The sequence below is a fragment of the Mesoplodon bidens genome, assembly GCF_964165515.1.
Source record: "Mesoplodon bidens genome assembly, chromosome: 3".
Classification (NCBI taxonomy): Eukaryota; Metazoa; Chordata; class Mammalia; order Artiodactyla; family Ziphiidae; genus Mesoplodon; species Mesoplodon bidens.
In genome coordinates this window covers 42,796,521-42,812,603 of record NC_138178.1, presented here as the reverse complement: position 1 = coordinate 42,812,603, position 16,083 = coordinate 42,796,521, and the positions used below count along the sequence as shown (strand labels likewise).

The following is a 16,083-nucleotide window of genomic DNA, read 5'->3' as shown; positions in this document are numbered from 1 at the left end:
AGCTAGCCACAAGTTACCCACTGAGGAAGCAGAATGGGGGTGCATTTTGATCAAGACCTCATTTCCTTTGTTCTTCTGCTGACTCTCATTTAATTCATCCTTTGATCTTTGCCTAGCCATTAAGATCTCTGACAGAAAGAATACTCTGGAAACAGTCAGACCTATCCTGGACCTCAGGCTCAAGAAACTTGACCACTATGTTTCTCATTGAAATCTACCTCAGGCCAGTGGTGCTTTTGCAGTGATTTTATCTTACTAAAAATAATTACCTAAGTGAGGTCTTAAGTTCTTTCTTTGACATCATTGCTTTGGAGTTATTATTTCACTTTTGTCAGTTTTGGAAAGCATGGGGTAAGCAATGGATCATACAGAGAGTGGGAGTGCCAGAGCAGATTCCCAAACTTTGTATATTTAGTTGCTTTTCTTCATTACTTACCTGTCATTTATCATGGTGATGCTCAGGGGTTTATTTCTGTTAGAATTGTCTGTCTTTCAAATGTAGGCATTAGCGTGAAATGGAACATCTGCAAATGCCTGGACTCAGATTGAACTGGAGGCTTCCATGTAATTTTGGTTTGAATTTTTTTTTAATTTTTATTGGAGTATAGTTGTTTTACAATATTGTGTTAGTTTCTACTGTACAGCAAAATGAATCAGCTATACGTATACATATATTCCCTCTTTTTTGGATTTTCTTCCCATTTAGGTCACCACACAGCACTGAGTAGAGTTCCCTGAGCTATACAGTAGGTTCTCATTAGTTATCTATTTTATACATAGTATCAATAGTGTATATGTGTCAACCCCAATCTCCCAATTCATCTCCCCCCTGCCCCGCCCTTTCCTCCTTGGTATCCATACGTTTGTTCTCTGTGTCTGTGTCTCTATTTCCGTTTTGTAAATAAGGTTGTCTATACCAATTTTTTCAGATTCCACATGTATGTGTTAATATACAATATTTGTTTTTCTCTTTCTGACTTACGTCACTCTGTATGACAGTCTCTAGGTCTATCCACGTCTCTACAAATGACCCAATTTCATTCCTTTGTATGGCTGAGTAATATTACATTGTATATATGTGCCACATCTTCTTTATCCATTCCTCTGTTGATGGACATTTAGGTTGCTTCCATGTCCTGACTATTGTAAATAGTGCTGCAATGAACATTGGGGTGCATGTGTCTTTTTGAGTTAATGGTTCTCTCTGGGTATATGCCCAGTAGTGGGATTGCTGGGTCATATGGTAGTTCTAGTTTTAGTTTTTTAAGGAACCTTCATACTGTTCTCCTTAATGGCTGTATCAATTTACATTCCCACCAACAATGCAAGAGGGTTCCCTTTTCTCCACACCCTCTCCAGCATTTATTGTTCATAGATTTTTTGGTGATGGCCATTCTGACTGGTGTGAGGTGATACCTCATTGTAGTTTTGATTTGCATTTCTCTAATAATTAGTGATTTTGAACATCTTTTCATGTGTTTGTTGGCCATCTCTCTGTCTTCGTTGGAGAAATGTCTGTTTAGGTCTTCCACCCATATTTTGATTGGGTTTTTTTTTTTGATATTGAGCTGCATAAGCTGCTTGTATATTTTGGAGATTAATCCTTTGTCAGTTGCTTTGTTTGCAAATATTTTCTCCCATTCTGAGAGTTGTCTTTTCATCTTGTTTATGGTTTCCTTTGCTGTGCAAAAGCTTTTAAGTTTAATTAGGTCCCATAGGTTTGAAATCTTTTATGACTTTGATTTTGTGTGATCTTAGTAGAGAGAAGTCTCTCCAGGTTTGGAAATTATTTAAGAACGTGACCTAGCTGCTGTTGAGATAGTCCAGATATCCTCAAGTTAGAAGCAGCAGGTGGCTGCAGAGGCTCTTACTGGGCGTTTAGGGCCTGCTGCTTTTTTTGCTGGAGGAGTCGAGGTTCTCCTGTTAACTGAAAAAAATGCACAACCTAAAGGTTGAGAATTATGTTTTATTTGTAGGACAAAACTGAGGACTTAAGCCTGGCACACAGCCTCTCAGCTAGCTCTGAGGACTGCTCCCAAGAGGTAAGGGAGGAGCCAGGATATGTAGGAGTTTTAAGTCAGAACATCAAAAGACTGCTGTTAATTAAAGAAAACCAGACATCTCAAATTAAGGAATTTAGCACTTTTCTATTTATGGGAAGATACAAGAGTCTGGATTCATTGAAATCATTCCTTTGATACGCACCTTAGCTATCTAGGACCGGTATCCTGCTTTTCTCCATCCTGAATCCCCTCAGGGTGCACCATTGTGGGCAGCGATAGTGGCTGATGGTCTTATGGCCACAGCATCCATTGTTTGCTGATATGGCAGGCAACATTTTTCATTCACGAGTGATATTCCACATACATTGGTCAGGGTCCCATCGAGGAAACATGGGGCACATTCAAATAGGATAAAAGGAAGAGAGTTTATTTATGAAGGGAGCAACTACAAACTGTGTAGGGCTAAGGGGGCTCTGAGGAGCAGTAGGGACCTGGAAACAGCAGCCCTTTCTGTTCAGGCACAGAGCCTGAAGGGAAGGTTGGGGAAAGTCAGCACTGTCAGTCGGCAACATAGCCAGCCTGAGGCAACTTTGCAGGGAAAGAGATGGGGAGATGTACCCAGCACCTGTCTCCTCCTGCTCTCTGATCTCCTGCCAGGGTTCCCACTGGTCAAACCCCACCAGAGTCCATTACCCATTTGCCTTGGTCCAAACAGGCCAGTCCCCTGCAGAGAGCAGGGTGCAGAGCTGGAGGGGCAAATGAAATCCTTCCAGCACCCACCATAAAAAGCATCCAGAGAGCTTATGAGCAAAAAAGAAAAAAAAAATTAACAGTCAAGAAAGCACAGCACACAGAATGAATGCGAGCTGGTTCTCCCAGGAACCCGACATGAAGTGGTTACTCAGGTACTAATTTTTGTGTTGAACTTCCTAGCAGCCACAGCAAAAGGGAAACCTGGTGCGTTGTACAGCTCACATTGTGTGTCTGCACACGTCAAACTAGAAAGACAGTGAACTGGATTTTCCCTGGGGTCTACTCATTGTTCCCTGTCCCAGCTCTTGGCACTGATGGTACTAGAGTGTCATGAGAGAATTCAGGTGTTTATCTTATTAGTAACTGAGCAAGAGAAGAAATGCAGTATTCCTAATTTGGGAAAAATTTTGTTTTCAGGTTTCAAGGAAGATTTTCAGATGGATGTTTTTAAGATCCTGGCAGCCATCCTACATCTGGGCAATGTGCAGATCATAGCGGTGGGCAACGAGAGATCGGCGGTCAGTGTAAGATATGTTTGTTTCACCCTTCCTGTGTTGGGAGGATCATCAGTAGAAACCTCTCATGGTTACCCTGCTTTTGCATTTTAGCACCAGGCACATTGGGCCTACTGGGGAGACCAGTTTAACAGGAACAAGGAAGGTAGGAGTTTCCATGGGTTACCTTCAAAGAGTAAAGCTTCTTCCCCTTGGAACAGTAGAGAAGGGGGAAATGCATTCTCTGTTTTTCTTTTATTCAACAAATTTTTACTGAGTGCCTACTCTGTGCCAGACACTGTTATAGGCTCTGGAGAAACAGCAGTGAACAAAACAAGATCAGAAGGCCTTCATGAAGCTTATGATCTGGGGGAAGGAAGTGGAGGAGGGGGAGACACAATCAACAGTTACAGGCTCTGGCAGCTGGCGATAGCCATTAAAAAGGAAAATTAAGCAGAGTAGGGGTGGGGCGGGGCTGTGCCTTTTGTATCTGGCATTCAGAGAAAGCCTTTCTAATTCCAAGAAGTGAATTGTGTCACTTCACACACACACTTCGAGGAAGAATATTTGAAGTAGAGGGCACAGCAGGTGCAAAGGCCCTAAGGCAGGAAGTGTTATTGGAAAAATAGCCAAAAGGTTGGTAAATGCAGAAAGGAGTGAGAGAAAGGAGGGGTGGTAGATGAGGGCAGAAAATGGGGGGTAGGCAGGAGGGAAAGGTGCAGATCATGCAGGGCCTTAAGGGCACTGGACAGTTTTAAGTAGAAAGGACACCTCCTACCTCCTGACACATGCCTGATTCAAACACCAGTGGTGCTCTCTATGGAAATATATTCCCATGTAAGTTTTGTGATGGATTTCTTTATTTAATGGACACAAGATAAGTTTATGTGTGTGTCTCTTTAGCAACACTCTATGGAAATATATTCCCATTTAAGTTTTGTGATGGATTTCTTTATTTAATGGACACAAGATAGGTTTATGTGTGTGTCTCTTTAGCAACACATGTTATGAGTGGTGATTCTTGGTGGGGTATGTGTTTGCTTATTCTCAACAATATCCATGTAAAGAGGACAGTCACACAGTTAAAAATGTTTCTCTGAAATGCAAAATCTTCTTATCGTTAAAGCTTTGTATTAACATGTGTGTCTTAGTCATCTCTGGTTGCCATAACAGAATACCACAGGCTGGGTGGCTTAACAACAGAAATTTATTTTCTCACAGTCCTGGAGGCTGAAAGTCCAAGATCAAGGTACCAGCATGGTTGAACTCTTGGTGAGGGCCCTCTTCCTAGCTTGCAGGCAGCTGCCTTCTTGCTGTGTCCTCACACGGCAGAGAGAGAGAGACAGCAAGCTCTAGTCTCTTTTCTTATAAGGACACTAATCCTATCATGGGGGCCCCATCTGCATGACCTCATCTAAACCTAATTACCTCCTAAAGGCCCCACTTCCAAATACCATCACATTGGGGGTTAGGGCTTCAACATAGGAGTTTTTCATATGACTGAAACATTCAGCCCATAACAATATCTACTTTCATGTCCCCAAAACAACGGATGGGAACAATTGTTAATTTTGTACACCTGGTAATTTCTCAACTCTGGGACCTGTGATTTAAGGGGAGAGAGCTCTGAGCAGAAATGGAGGGTGTGTTTTTGGCCTGTTGCCCTATGACCAGGAAGTAATTCTCCTCCCTCTCCTCAGATTCCTACGCTAAGCGCCCCACCCCCATCGCCACCAATATCCAGCCCTGACAGAGTCAGTCAGTTCACAAAGGAATGGGAAGTTTGGAGAAAGGTGATGGTAGGCCTGGAATGTGTGTAGGTGTGGTTCTCCCTCTGGATCCTGGCTCATTTACCCCAGAAATGGGCTGCTGCACTTTTTCTTCTGAAACTCCCATGACTTCCACCCAACAAATGCCCTTGCTTTGAACTCTGTCCTGTGAAGTTTGTTGTGAAGGTAGTATTTTGGAGGAGGAGTTAAAATTGATAGACTAAAAATCCTTTGTCTATCAATCTTAGGAGACAGATTCCACAAAAAAGATGTCAAATCTTTGTAGAAAATTATCAGTCCTGTAATTTTCAGTTATTTGCATCAAGAACTTGAAATATTGGGCAAATTCAATCGGATGAAGCCAGCTTACTTTTTAAAACTTGCTGCCCCTTTGCATTTCCCCCGGTAGCTGCACCTGTAGCTCAATGTTTTTAACTCAGAAGGTTTGGTTCCTGCTTAGAAGGAAGGAAACCAATGGCTCTGCCAGTCCCTTCCCCCAGTGAGGGAATCAGGCACATTAAAGACAGGCTTCATATTATTGTGATCTTGGTCAGAAGGGATGTGGGTTGGTGGCAGGACTTTTTAGGTTTTTATCTCCACTGTAATCTGATGCTTTTTAAATGCAATCATGTGGTTTTCCCGATTGGCTGAGATAGTGTCTACAGATCAGCGTGCCTCAGAAGTTCCCCTTCCCGAGAGGAATGATGGTGTGCAGTCACATGGGATCACATCTCCTTGTCTAGTGACAAGGACCCCTAGTCCATGCTGCCTGAAGACAAACAGGAGGAAAACTCTCCTTGCCTGCTGGCCAGTGGGGCAGCTCTCCTGCCCAGGCCTGGGAGAGAAATAAGATTCACTTTGTACATCCAGGAAGAGTCCCCACCACAGCCCTCAAGTTGGCTGGGAAGCTACTTTAGTCCAGGGAGCCCACCATGTTGTCTCTGACAATGACACCTAGGTACCTCCTGGGCCAGAACCCCCGGGCAAATCCCAACAACACAGGGAGGGACAGGGCGAGTGTAGGCTCTGGCAGGTGGCCTGGATGTGATGCAAAGGGAAGAGAGGCTTCAAGGCTGTGTCCACATGCACAGAAGAGGGGAGAGGATTGCTCCTGTGGCCTAAATCACTACTGACATTCTTTGGCCAGAACGAAAATCCAGGTGGGACCAAACCCAGGGCTGCCTGGCATCACCACAGCGGTGCCCTGCCAGGGACCAGGTGCAGGCTGAGTGCCACTGCAGGTCCTCCTGCTTCACTCCCAGACCTGGCTCTGTGTCCTGAGGCCTGGTCATGCAGAGGCCGAGGGGCCTGGCTGAGTGGACCAGTGCCAGTGTAGATGGCCCGATGGCCCTGACAGGGCTTGTGTCTTGCTTTTGAAGGAGGACGACAGTCACCTGGAGGTGTTCTGTGAGCTCTTGGGCCTGGAGAGTGGCAGAGTCGCTCAGTGGCTGTGTAATCGCAAGATCATCACAAACTCCGAGACGGTGGTGAAACCCATGACCAGGTCCCAGGCCATCAACGCCAGGGACGCTCTGGCCAAAAAGATCTACGCTCAGCTGTTTGACTTCATTGTGGAGAGAATTAACCAAGCCTTGCACTTTTCAGGCAAGCAGCACACTTTTATTGGTGTTTTGGACATTTATGGGTAAGAGTTTCTTCAGTGAGCTTGTCTTTCCTCATTTAAATGTCGAATGCCTGTTATTTTTAGGTCATTTTGTTCTGGTTGCTCTTCTGTGTTTCACATGATCAGAAAGATGGTGTTCTCTTTTTTTGCATACATATGGATGTTAAATACAGTTCCCTGGGCTACGGTGTCTTTTTTCTAGGGTATATTAAATAAATTTAAAATCAATAATGGCCAACATCCAGAGCCACATGCCAGCTACCATGTTGAGTGGTCTCCGTGCACCTTCTTATTCCTCAAACAACCTTATATTTACCCTCGTTTTACAGATGAAACAACTAAGCCTTAGGAAGACTCTTTCAAAGTTGCTCTGCTGCTGGGAAAACCCAGCACTGTATGAGGCTGTCACCCACTTCTGTTTCCCTATAGAGGCCCTGTGAGGTGTAGAGCCCTGACATACCTTTCCCATTTCGTAGGGTGAAAATAACAGCCCCAGTGGTCCTGTACCTTGCCCACACTCACAGGGCCAGAGGTAGACTCAAACCCAGGCCTTTTATCAACCAGCCTCCTCACACCTAAAATCCTCTTCCATTCTTGGATCGTGAGGGTCATGTGTTTGCCCCATTCTCTAAGAATTCTTTTTTTAAATAAATTTATTTATTTATTTATTTTTGGCTGCGTTGGGTCTTCGTTGCTGCGTGCGGGCTTTCTCTAGTTGTGGCGAGCGGGGGCTACTCTCCGTTGCGGTGTGCAGTCTTCTCATTGCAGTGGCTTCTCTTGTTGCGGAGCACAGACTCTAGGCGCACAGGCTTCTGTAGTTGTGGCACGCAGGCTCAGTAGCTGTGGCACACGGGCTTAGTTGCTCCGCTGCGTGTGGGATCTTCCCTTACCAGGGCTCGAACCCTTGTCCCCTGCATTGGCAGGCGGCTTCTTAACCACTGTGCCACCAAGGAAGTCCCTCCAAGAATTCTGATACATTTGGGGGACCAAGTTCCCACACTGGGGTTTTTTTCTTCTTTTCATTGCCCAGTCCTGCTTTTCCAGGTCAGACTTGTGCTAAAGACACTTGTAGAACAGCCAGGAAGAGTGAGTGAGGCCTGGCCAGCGTGAGGGGAGTTAGCACCCGGGCTTTTGTTTGTTAGCAACTGGCCTCGGGCGCCCAACCCCTTCCCCCTCCCAGGACCCACCCTGGTTTCTCAGGGGGAGGAGGGGCAGATGGTCCCAGGGAAGGCATCACAGAGTATTCCACTGAGATTGGGGAGTATCCCCCCACACCCCGGGAAAAGCAGCTCTCCCTCCCCTTCCCATTTGGAGGGGAGAGCCGGCTGGCCAGCTGGGAGGGCAGGCAGAAGGGGCCGCTGAACTTTTACCCATATAGAGAGAAATCGCTTTTCCCACAGCTCTTTAATGTGAGGCTGTGCCTCAGGGGAGTTCCTTGTTTAACTTAGGTTCTAAGTTAATACTGTACATATGACTCCCAATTAATAGTATCTGTCAACAGTTATAAATTAGTGATACATTGCTGGGGTAGGCTATTAAATTATTTACCTTGTCCATTCAAAAAAAAAGGATTTGAGGGCTTCCCTGGTGACGCAGTGGTTGAGAGTCCGCCTGCCGATGCAGGGGACACAGGTTCGTGCCCCGGTCCGGGAGGATCCTACATGCCGCGGAGTGGCTGGGCCCGTGAGCCATGGCCGCTGGGCCTGCGTCTGGAGCCTGTGCTCCGCAACAGGAGAGGCCACAGCAGTGAGAGGCCCGCGTACTGCAAAAAAAAAAAAAAAAAAAAAAAGTAGGATTTGAGCAGCCAGTAATCATTTAAGCAGACTTTTAAATGGGAATAGCCCTGCTTAAAAAGTCTCTCTCATTGTGGTGGAAATGTGACTGTTATATTTTTTCTATTCTTTTCTGTGTTTTTAAAATGTCTTTAAAATAAATAGCCCTTTATTTTAAGAATATATTATTTCATTCAAGAACAAATATGCATGTGCCAGGAACTATGTCAGGTGTGATTGATAAAGAAAATAGACATGGCTTCTGACCTCTAGGGACTTAAATTTTAGCGGAGGGGGCAGGCAGATACTTAGAGGTTGGGATGATTTCTGGGCAGGGAATAAGTAGATGGATATGCTGCAGGTGAGCAGGGCAGGAAGAAGAGAGGGTGCAGCTGAGAACAGGGAGCAGTGAGTCAGGAGAATGGCAGGCCGGCTTCAGATCCACAGGCTGATAGACCGCTGTCATAAGGAAGTTGAAGTTTTGGTGAAGTGGGCAAATCTTTGACAGGAGTAATTGTAAATTTTTAAGAACTTGTTGGAGTAGATTTTAAATTTATATTTAAAAATTAAATTCCTCCTTGGAAATTTAAAAAGTAACATGCTCACTGCCACCCATGAATTCATTTCATCCCTCCAAAAAAATAAGCTCTCCTCTTTAAGTAAGAGTGTTACTGTCTGGGGCGAATCCTTTCACACCTTTCTCCAGTATGCTTATGTCTAGGTTAGCCCTCGTGTATGCACATCTGCAGCTGTTGAGAGAATTGAGCTCAGGGTGACCTGGAAATAAGACAGCCTGAAAAGAAAAGTTACCCTCTGTGAAAGTGATTAAAGCCAAAGCTATGAGCCTTGAGATTTCAGCTTGGAAAAACATGGAGGCTTGTGGTTCCCCAGCCAGTCGGGTATTTATGTTCTCTAGACCCAGAGGTGGAAAGGCCTGGGGCTTGGAGTCAGACCGCAGGGAGTGAGCATGGCACCACACCTGTTGTGTGGCCCCCAGAAAGTCACAGGACCTCTCTGAACCTCAGTTTCGGAGGGGACCTCTCTGTCAGGGTTATTACAAAGGTTAAATGGAAGAAATTGTGAAGATATTTTAAGAACAATAAGGATTGTTCAAATGTGAACAGGAAAACAGTCATTGATGTTTGACATTCCGCCCCTGCCCTAGGAAGTCCAACCTTTGGCCCCAGCTGCGGGCTGCAGGGCACGGTGAGGCCCTTTTGTCTCCCCTCCAGACCCAGCCGTGGCCTGTCTGCAATGTCCAGGCCGGCAGAGCCTCTGGACCACCCAGGGCGCATGTGGAATGGGGCTGTCAGGACGGTGGGTTCTGCTCCTGTTCCAAGTCACCTTGCAGCTGCCCAGAGGACAGTCCGGGCCCTTAACCTCCCCACGAATTCTAAACTGAGCCAAACGGGCTCAGTCAAGTGAGATTCCCAGGGGACCCATGGTTGGACCTGGCAGGAACCTCTTGGGATTAGAGTGATTAAGAACTAAGGCTTTAGAGGCACCAAGAGCTGGGGTCGAATTGCATGTCTGGCACCACATTGCAATGGTCACCATCTCTTCTGACCCTCGTGTGTAACAGTGGGTGGGGTCAGGGCAGCTCTTCACTTACGGCGGTGTTGGGTTAAGTGCGGTGATGAGCATCAATGCTAACACCTAAAGTACTCAGCCTCCTGGCGGGAGCACTCATCTGGACAGGTGGTGAATTGGGTGCCCCAGTTTTGTTCAGCCCACATCGTAGAGTGGGGTAATTCACATAAAATCAGGTTTCTGGATTCTCTTGAGAATCAGGTGACCTCACATCCTGACCTGCATTAATCCATGGCCACAGCTGGCTGGAGCTGAGTAGTACCTGCCCGTTGGGCAATCCTGGTTATCATGGGCCCCGCACAGTTCCAGCCTGCCCCCCATTCTGTCATCTCCTGGTCTCCTCTCAGCTTGTGAGTTTGCAGCTCCAGAGACAGACACTGAAAGTCTGAAAATGGACGTGGGGCTGTCTGCCTTGGACCTAAAGGGGTCTGCTGGGCTATGGGTATTAGATGGCCTTGCCCTTTTTCTCCAAGGACTATGAAAGCACCCCTTGGGAGGCAAAACCGTGCTGCCTCTGCGTGCAGCAAAGAGTGGGGAACAGGAAGCAGCATTGCTTTTTCACTGGAAACATAAGTGTTACAGTCAGGTCAGCTCACAGCTCAGTCTGACACTGTTTGTCCTCGGACAAATTTTTCAACTTCTCAGTCTTATAAAGTGAGGATAATAATGCTGATGTCAGTGTTATGGTGTGGATTAAATGATATGCCATATTGTACCATGCCTATTTTAATGCCTGCCTCAGGTAGGTGTTTTGTACACACAAGATGCCTTCCTGGGGCAGCCTGGAAAAAGGTGACTTATAAACTGAATGCTAAGATATTTAAACCAGAAGCTTTGAGGCATATTTAAAACTTTCAGAAAACATTGAAAACTTTTAAACTGTAAAATCTGTGAAAAAATGCTAACCTATAAATGAGTGTATATATCCTTCAAGTTATATCTTAACTTGTTTAAACTGTATTTCAGTTTTGAAACCTTTGATGCGAACAGCTTTGAACAGTTTTGCATCAATTATGCTAATGAAAAGCTGCAACAGCAGTTTAACCTGGTAAGTGACTTTTCTGCCTTCTTGAAACTAGCTCTCAGCCGTGTGTGTGTGTGTGTGTGTGTGTGTGTGTGAGAGAGAGAGAGACAGAGACAGAGACAGAGACAGACAGAGACAGAGACAGAGAGACAGAGACAGAGAGAGAGACAGACCATGGAGAGAGGCTCAGTCTGGTTCCTTCCCTCTTCAAGTCTTGCTGGATCACTCACATGCTGGGTCACTGCACCATCTTGTGGCCATATCTTGAAACTGCACCTTCCCATCCTATTTCATCTTTGTGGAGCTACTTGCCAACTTCTGTTTAAGTTCATCACCTGCCATTCTTGGACACAGACCAACCCCCTGCAGCCAGACCAAACCACTTAGTTTCCTGAAGGCTCCAGTCTTTGCGAGCGTCAGTATCTGCACCTGCTGCTCTCTCTGCCACACCCCACCTGCCCCTGTCCTTTCCCCATCCCTTCATCTTCACCTAGAGAACTCCTACTTGTCGTTTGAAATTCAGCTTCTCCCAGCTGTCTCCCACTGTCATGAAGAGACAGTGTGACATCATGGAGAGCATGGGCTTTTGCTCAAACTGAACTGGGTTTGAGTCTCAGCTGTACCACCTCCTTCCTCTGGGACCTTGGGTTCTCTGAGCCTCATTTTTCTTATTTTGAAAACAGGTCAGTAGTATCTGCCTAATACCCTTGTAAGGAGAAGACCTAATGTTGAATCATACCCAGCAAATGTTTTTTTGCTTTCCTAGCCCTTGCTCCAGAATTAAGTTGTGTATAAGCATAAGATTTCACCCTGTTGCGAATTTGTATTCTGTTAACATTCTCAAGGATTCCCTGGAAGTTGAGCATTTAATAACTGAAACTAAGATTTATTCCAAGTGGGTGTGCAGCATAACTCACCTGAAGTCGAACTGTATCTGTAGATCCTGCCCCTCCCGGGACGCCAGTGCCATCTTGTTCCCCAACATACACATTCACTTCAACCTCAGAATAACATGTGCAAGACACCTCCTAAAAATGCCATGTCAGAGGCTGCAATTCCATTTTTCTCTTTTTTTATTCTGCTTTTCCTCCTTTTCCACTTCATCCTCCTTCTCCCCCACCCCACTTTTTGGGGGGGGGGGAGTTGAGTCATCTATCAATGTATAGATCCTCCTGGAAGAGGTAAAACCTTAAAATATCAACATAAAAGCCTTAGTGTGCCCTCTCCTAGCTCCAGTCCCATAAATCTGGCTGCTGCTGGACCCCTGCATCTGGGTGGCCTCTGGGAGTTCGGCAGTGACAAAGTGAACCTGCCACCTTCCCTCCTTGGCTCCTTGCCTTCTACCCTCCCTCTTGCGATTAAAGCACCACCGCTGACCCAGTGTCCTGAGCCTCACGTTCATCCCAACCTCTTTCCTCTTGCTCACCTTCCTTGCACAGTGTTTGGCCTCCACAGAACCCTGGGCTGAGTCCTGACTGGGCTTTCTGCCTCCAGTCCTGCCCTCTTCAAAGCCATCCCCACCCCCAAACCAAGTTATCTTTCCAGAACTTAGGTCTTATCATGAACTCTGTGGGTCCTCACTGCCCCTAGGAAAAGGCCACAGGTCTGAGACTCTCTGGGGGTCCACAGGGGGCTGGTGTCATCTCCCCTCTGCTGTCCTTTTCAGTCCCATCCATTGCCCCCCAACCCATCACTGTTGTGCTGTCTCTCTGGCCTGTACAGGTGCCGTTCAGTTCTCAACCACCTATTGGGCTTCTGTGCAATTCCCACTGGGATTCTCCTGTGGGCGCCTTTCTCCTCGTAGCCCTTCCCCCTTTGCCACCTGCAGCCAGGATGACCCTGAGCCAGCCCTCTGGGAAGCCTCCCTGGTACCCTCATGGCCCGAGCAAGTGATGTACAAAGCTCTCCAAGTTGTTAGCTTCTCATACTGGCCCCAGAGCCAACATTCTGAGGTGGGCTGGTTCCCACCTGGCCAAAGAGGCTGGGTCTGCCTTGGACAGCAGGAGTGACTGAGCAGGAAGGAGCTCCAGGACCACCCTGAGTGCTAAAGGTGGCAGGCTGGCTCAGGCCTTACACCCCAGGATGTGGGGACCTGCTGCGAGTGGGCTGGACGATGACAGCTACACCCACGTTAGGACCTCAGCAGCACTGATCGTGGGTAAGGAGGGTGGCATGCACCTCAGGGTCTTCCATAAACATCAAATCAGTCATATATCTACATTTTCCAAATGTTTATGTCCTGTTCTTCAGAAGCACACTCTAATATTCTCTTTTACTTTCTATGTTGACTTCTGGATTTCCAGCATGTCTTTAAACTTGAACAAGAAGAGTATATGAAGGAAGATATTCCGTGGACTCTGATAGATTTTTATGACAACCAACCAGTTATTGACCTGATTGAAGCAAGAATGGGTATTTTGGAGTTACTGGATGAAGAATGCTTGGTAACTTTTTAAAATAATTGTTGTTTTCAACTTCTGAGTAGTAATAGATGAGCATATTGCAAAATGGATTTTTTTTAATGTACGTGTACATTCCTGACGTGTTACTATTTGGTTGGATGTTAATACTGAGACACCAGTCCATAGCAGGAGCCCCAGAGGGCCCGGTGAGCCTCCCGCCCTCAGCAGGTGTAGCTCACCCTTGGGTAACATGCATGACCTCTTAGGTCATGTCCAGCAGGGAGGAGCCCTTTGAAGCTGTCGTTAGGCATATGTATAGAGTGGACATGGAAACAACAAGGGACTACACACCAGTTGTTAATGACTAATAGGAACTGAGTTTTCTCTTACTTCCTGATTCCATGAGTCACCCACTGGGAGGTACAGCTGAAAAATCAACATCATACAATTGACAAAAGAGTCTCTAGGAATTTTCCTATTATTATTACCCTCTGGGAGGAACAACTTTACAGTGAGTCAGCCTAGCAGTGTCCTTCATCAGGCCACAGGAAAAAATAATCCCTAGGACAGTATTCATTTTTTTGGTTTAAAGGTTATATTTTAATGTTTAAACACACATCTTGTTTCTTTTCCAAAGATTTATTTTTACCACCCCCAGCCCCAAATGCTTGTAGCGTTGAAGACTTACTGGTATTTTCTCCCTAGAATTCTCAATTCCATGGTTCTTCTCACAGAGTAGCCTTTCTGGTGCCACCTATGCTTTAGCCCCTTCAGTGATGTAAGATTAAAAGACAGGCATCAGGGCCAAACATTCTGGACTGGTCTACTGGGGGCAGGGGGCAGAGGCCAAGGTAACCTCTAGGAATATTTGTACACACTCTACAGAGTTATTCCCTATATGGGGTATTAGATTCACAGAGTTCAGGCTGAATATAATTGATAGCTTCACAATCACCAGTATCAAGAACAAGTTTTGCAGCTAGCTTAGTTTAAGTAGGTAGTTATTAACTAGGCAGTAAAATAAAAGAACCACTTTCTTCCTGAGGCAGGGGGTGGGGAGGACTACATTTGGGTTCCAATCTTCCCCCATTCAACCAAGAATAAAAATCACGTTCACATAATTTTGGGAGGAAGAAATGTTAAAAACTGCCAATTTTGCAGAAATAAAATCCTTCATTCTTACGTCATTATATGACCTTTTCCTTTTCATCAATAACATTTTGTTCTTCTAAAAGAGCACTGATATGTCCATTTAAATATCACTCTAAAGAATAAGATCAAAGACAGATTTATGCCTAGAGTTGCATTTGAAACAGGAGCCTCTCATGTAGAGCAGTTCACTCTGAGGTGCAGCTCATCTTGGTTTCTTAGAATTAGCGCTTTTCCTCCCCTCTGTTTTCTTTTGTTTGTTTGTTTGGTTTTTTTTGCGGTACGCGGGCCTCTCACCGCTGTGGCCTCTCCCGTTGCAGAGCACAGGCTCTGGACGCGCAGGCTCAACGGCCATGGCTCATGGGCCCAGCCGCTCCGCGGCATGTGGGATCCTCCTGGACCGGGGCACGAACCCGTGTCCCCTGCATCGGCAGGCGGACTCTCAACCACTGCGCCACCGGGGAAGCCCCCCTCTGTTTTCTTACTTGCTATTTGGTTTGCTTTTCTCTTCCAGTTACCACATGGGACTGACGAAAACTGGCTTCAAAAGCTGTATAATAATTTTGTCAACAAGAACTCTTTGTTTGAAAAACCCAGAATGTCAAACACATCCTTTATCATCAAGCACTTTGCTGATAAGGTACATACAGTGAGAGTTTGGAGCAGTGCTGTCTGCCCCTGGCCCACAGCTGTCTCCTGGGAGGAGCAAGCAGGCCAGGGACTTTGCTGGTCAGATCCCTCACGCTTAGCACGCAGCTGTGATGAAGGATACCTGTGTGTATGCATGCGTGTGTGAGCGTAACAGTTCTTAATTTGTCTTTATCACAGAATATATGCGTTTCAGTTGTACTGCTTTAAAGATAAACATGTTGCCAATGGACCTCATTTCTGATTTGGGGCTTATTGTGAGTTCATTAACCTTTTATCAGTTTATTATCTCCGTGAAATTGCTATAATCAAGACAGCATAGTTGTTTCCTATATTGAAAAGAATATCTTTTTGTTGACCCTTTCCTTTCTTATTGTCATAATATATTTTTACATTGGTAACAGAGACTGACTCAAGATGATGGGTTTTCTAAGTGATCTTTATTTTCTTTATGTGTCTCCAATTTCTTATGAAAAAAATGTTTAGTAAAAAAAAAAAGTTTTTTAAATCAAATTACAGAAAGCTTAGGAAATGGAAGGAAAAAAAAAGAAAATGTACCACAACCACCTGCCCTAAACATGCTTTCTCATCTTGCTTTCCTTCCATAAGGAAACTCCTGCCCTCTGTGTTATTGCCAGGTTGGGTGTTACTTCAGTGGCTTGGCCAGCGCCTGGGGATCATGGGGACAGCCTGTGCTCGCCTGTCCTAGAGGCTATTGCTGTGGGTCAGTCTGCTGGTTGTACCTGAATGCCCACAGGGGCAGTGGAGGGACAGCCAGCCAGACAGCCATAATAACCTTTGTGGGCCAGAGAGTTAAATGTGATCGCCGTTTAGTGCTTAAAGTTTTTCAGATAG

General features: G+C 45.7%; 1 protein-coding gene across 1 annotated transcript in view; it reads left to right on the top strand.

The window, feature by feature from the left end:
* Positions 1–16,083, top strand: part of MYO5C (myosin VC) — a 109,170-nt gene that overhangs the window by 31,278 nt on the left and 61,809 nt on the right. Inside the window, exons 9-13 of the mRNA XM_081227977.1 lie at positions 3,174–3,280; positions 6,399–6,664; positions 10,972–11,053; positions 13,333–13,473; positions 15,095–15,220. Coding sequence (XP_081084103.1) covers positions 3,174–3,280; positions 6,399–6,664; positions 10,972–11,053; positions 13,333–13,473; positions 15,095–15,220 — 722 coding nt within the window. The remainder of the gene's footprint in view (positions 1–3,173; positions 3,281–6,398; positions 6,665–10,971; positions 11,054–13,332; positions 13,474–15,094; positions 15,221–16,083) is intronic.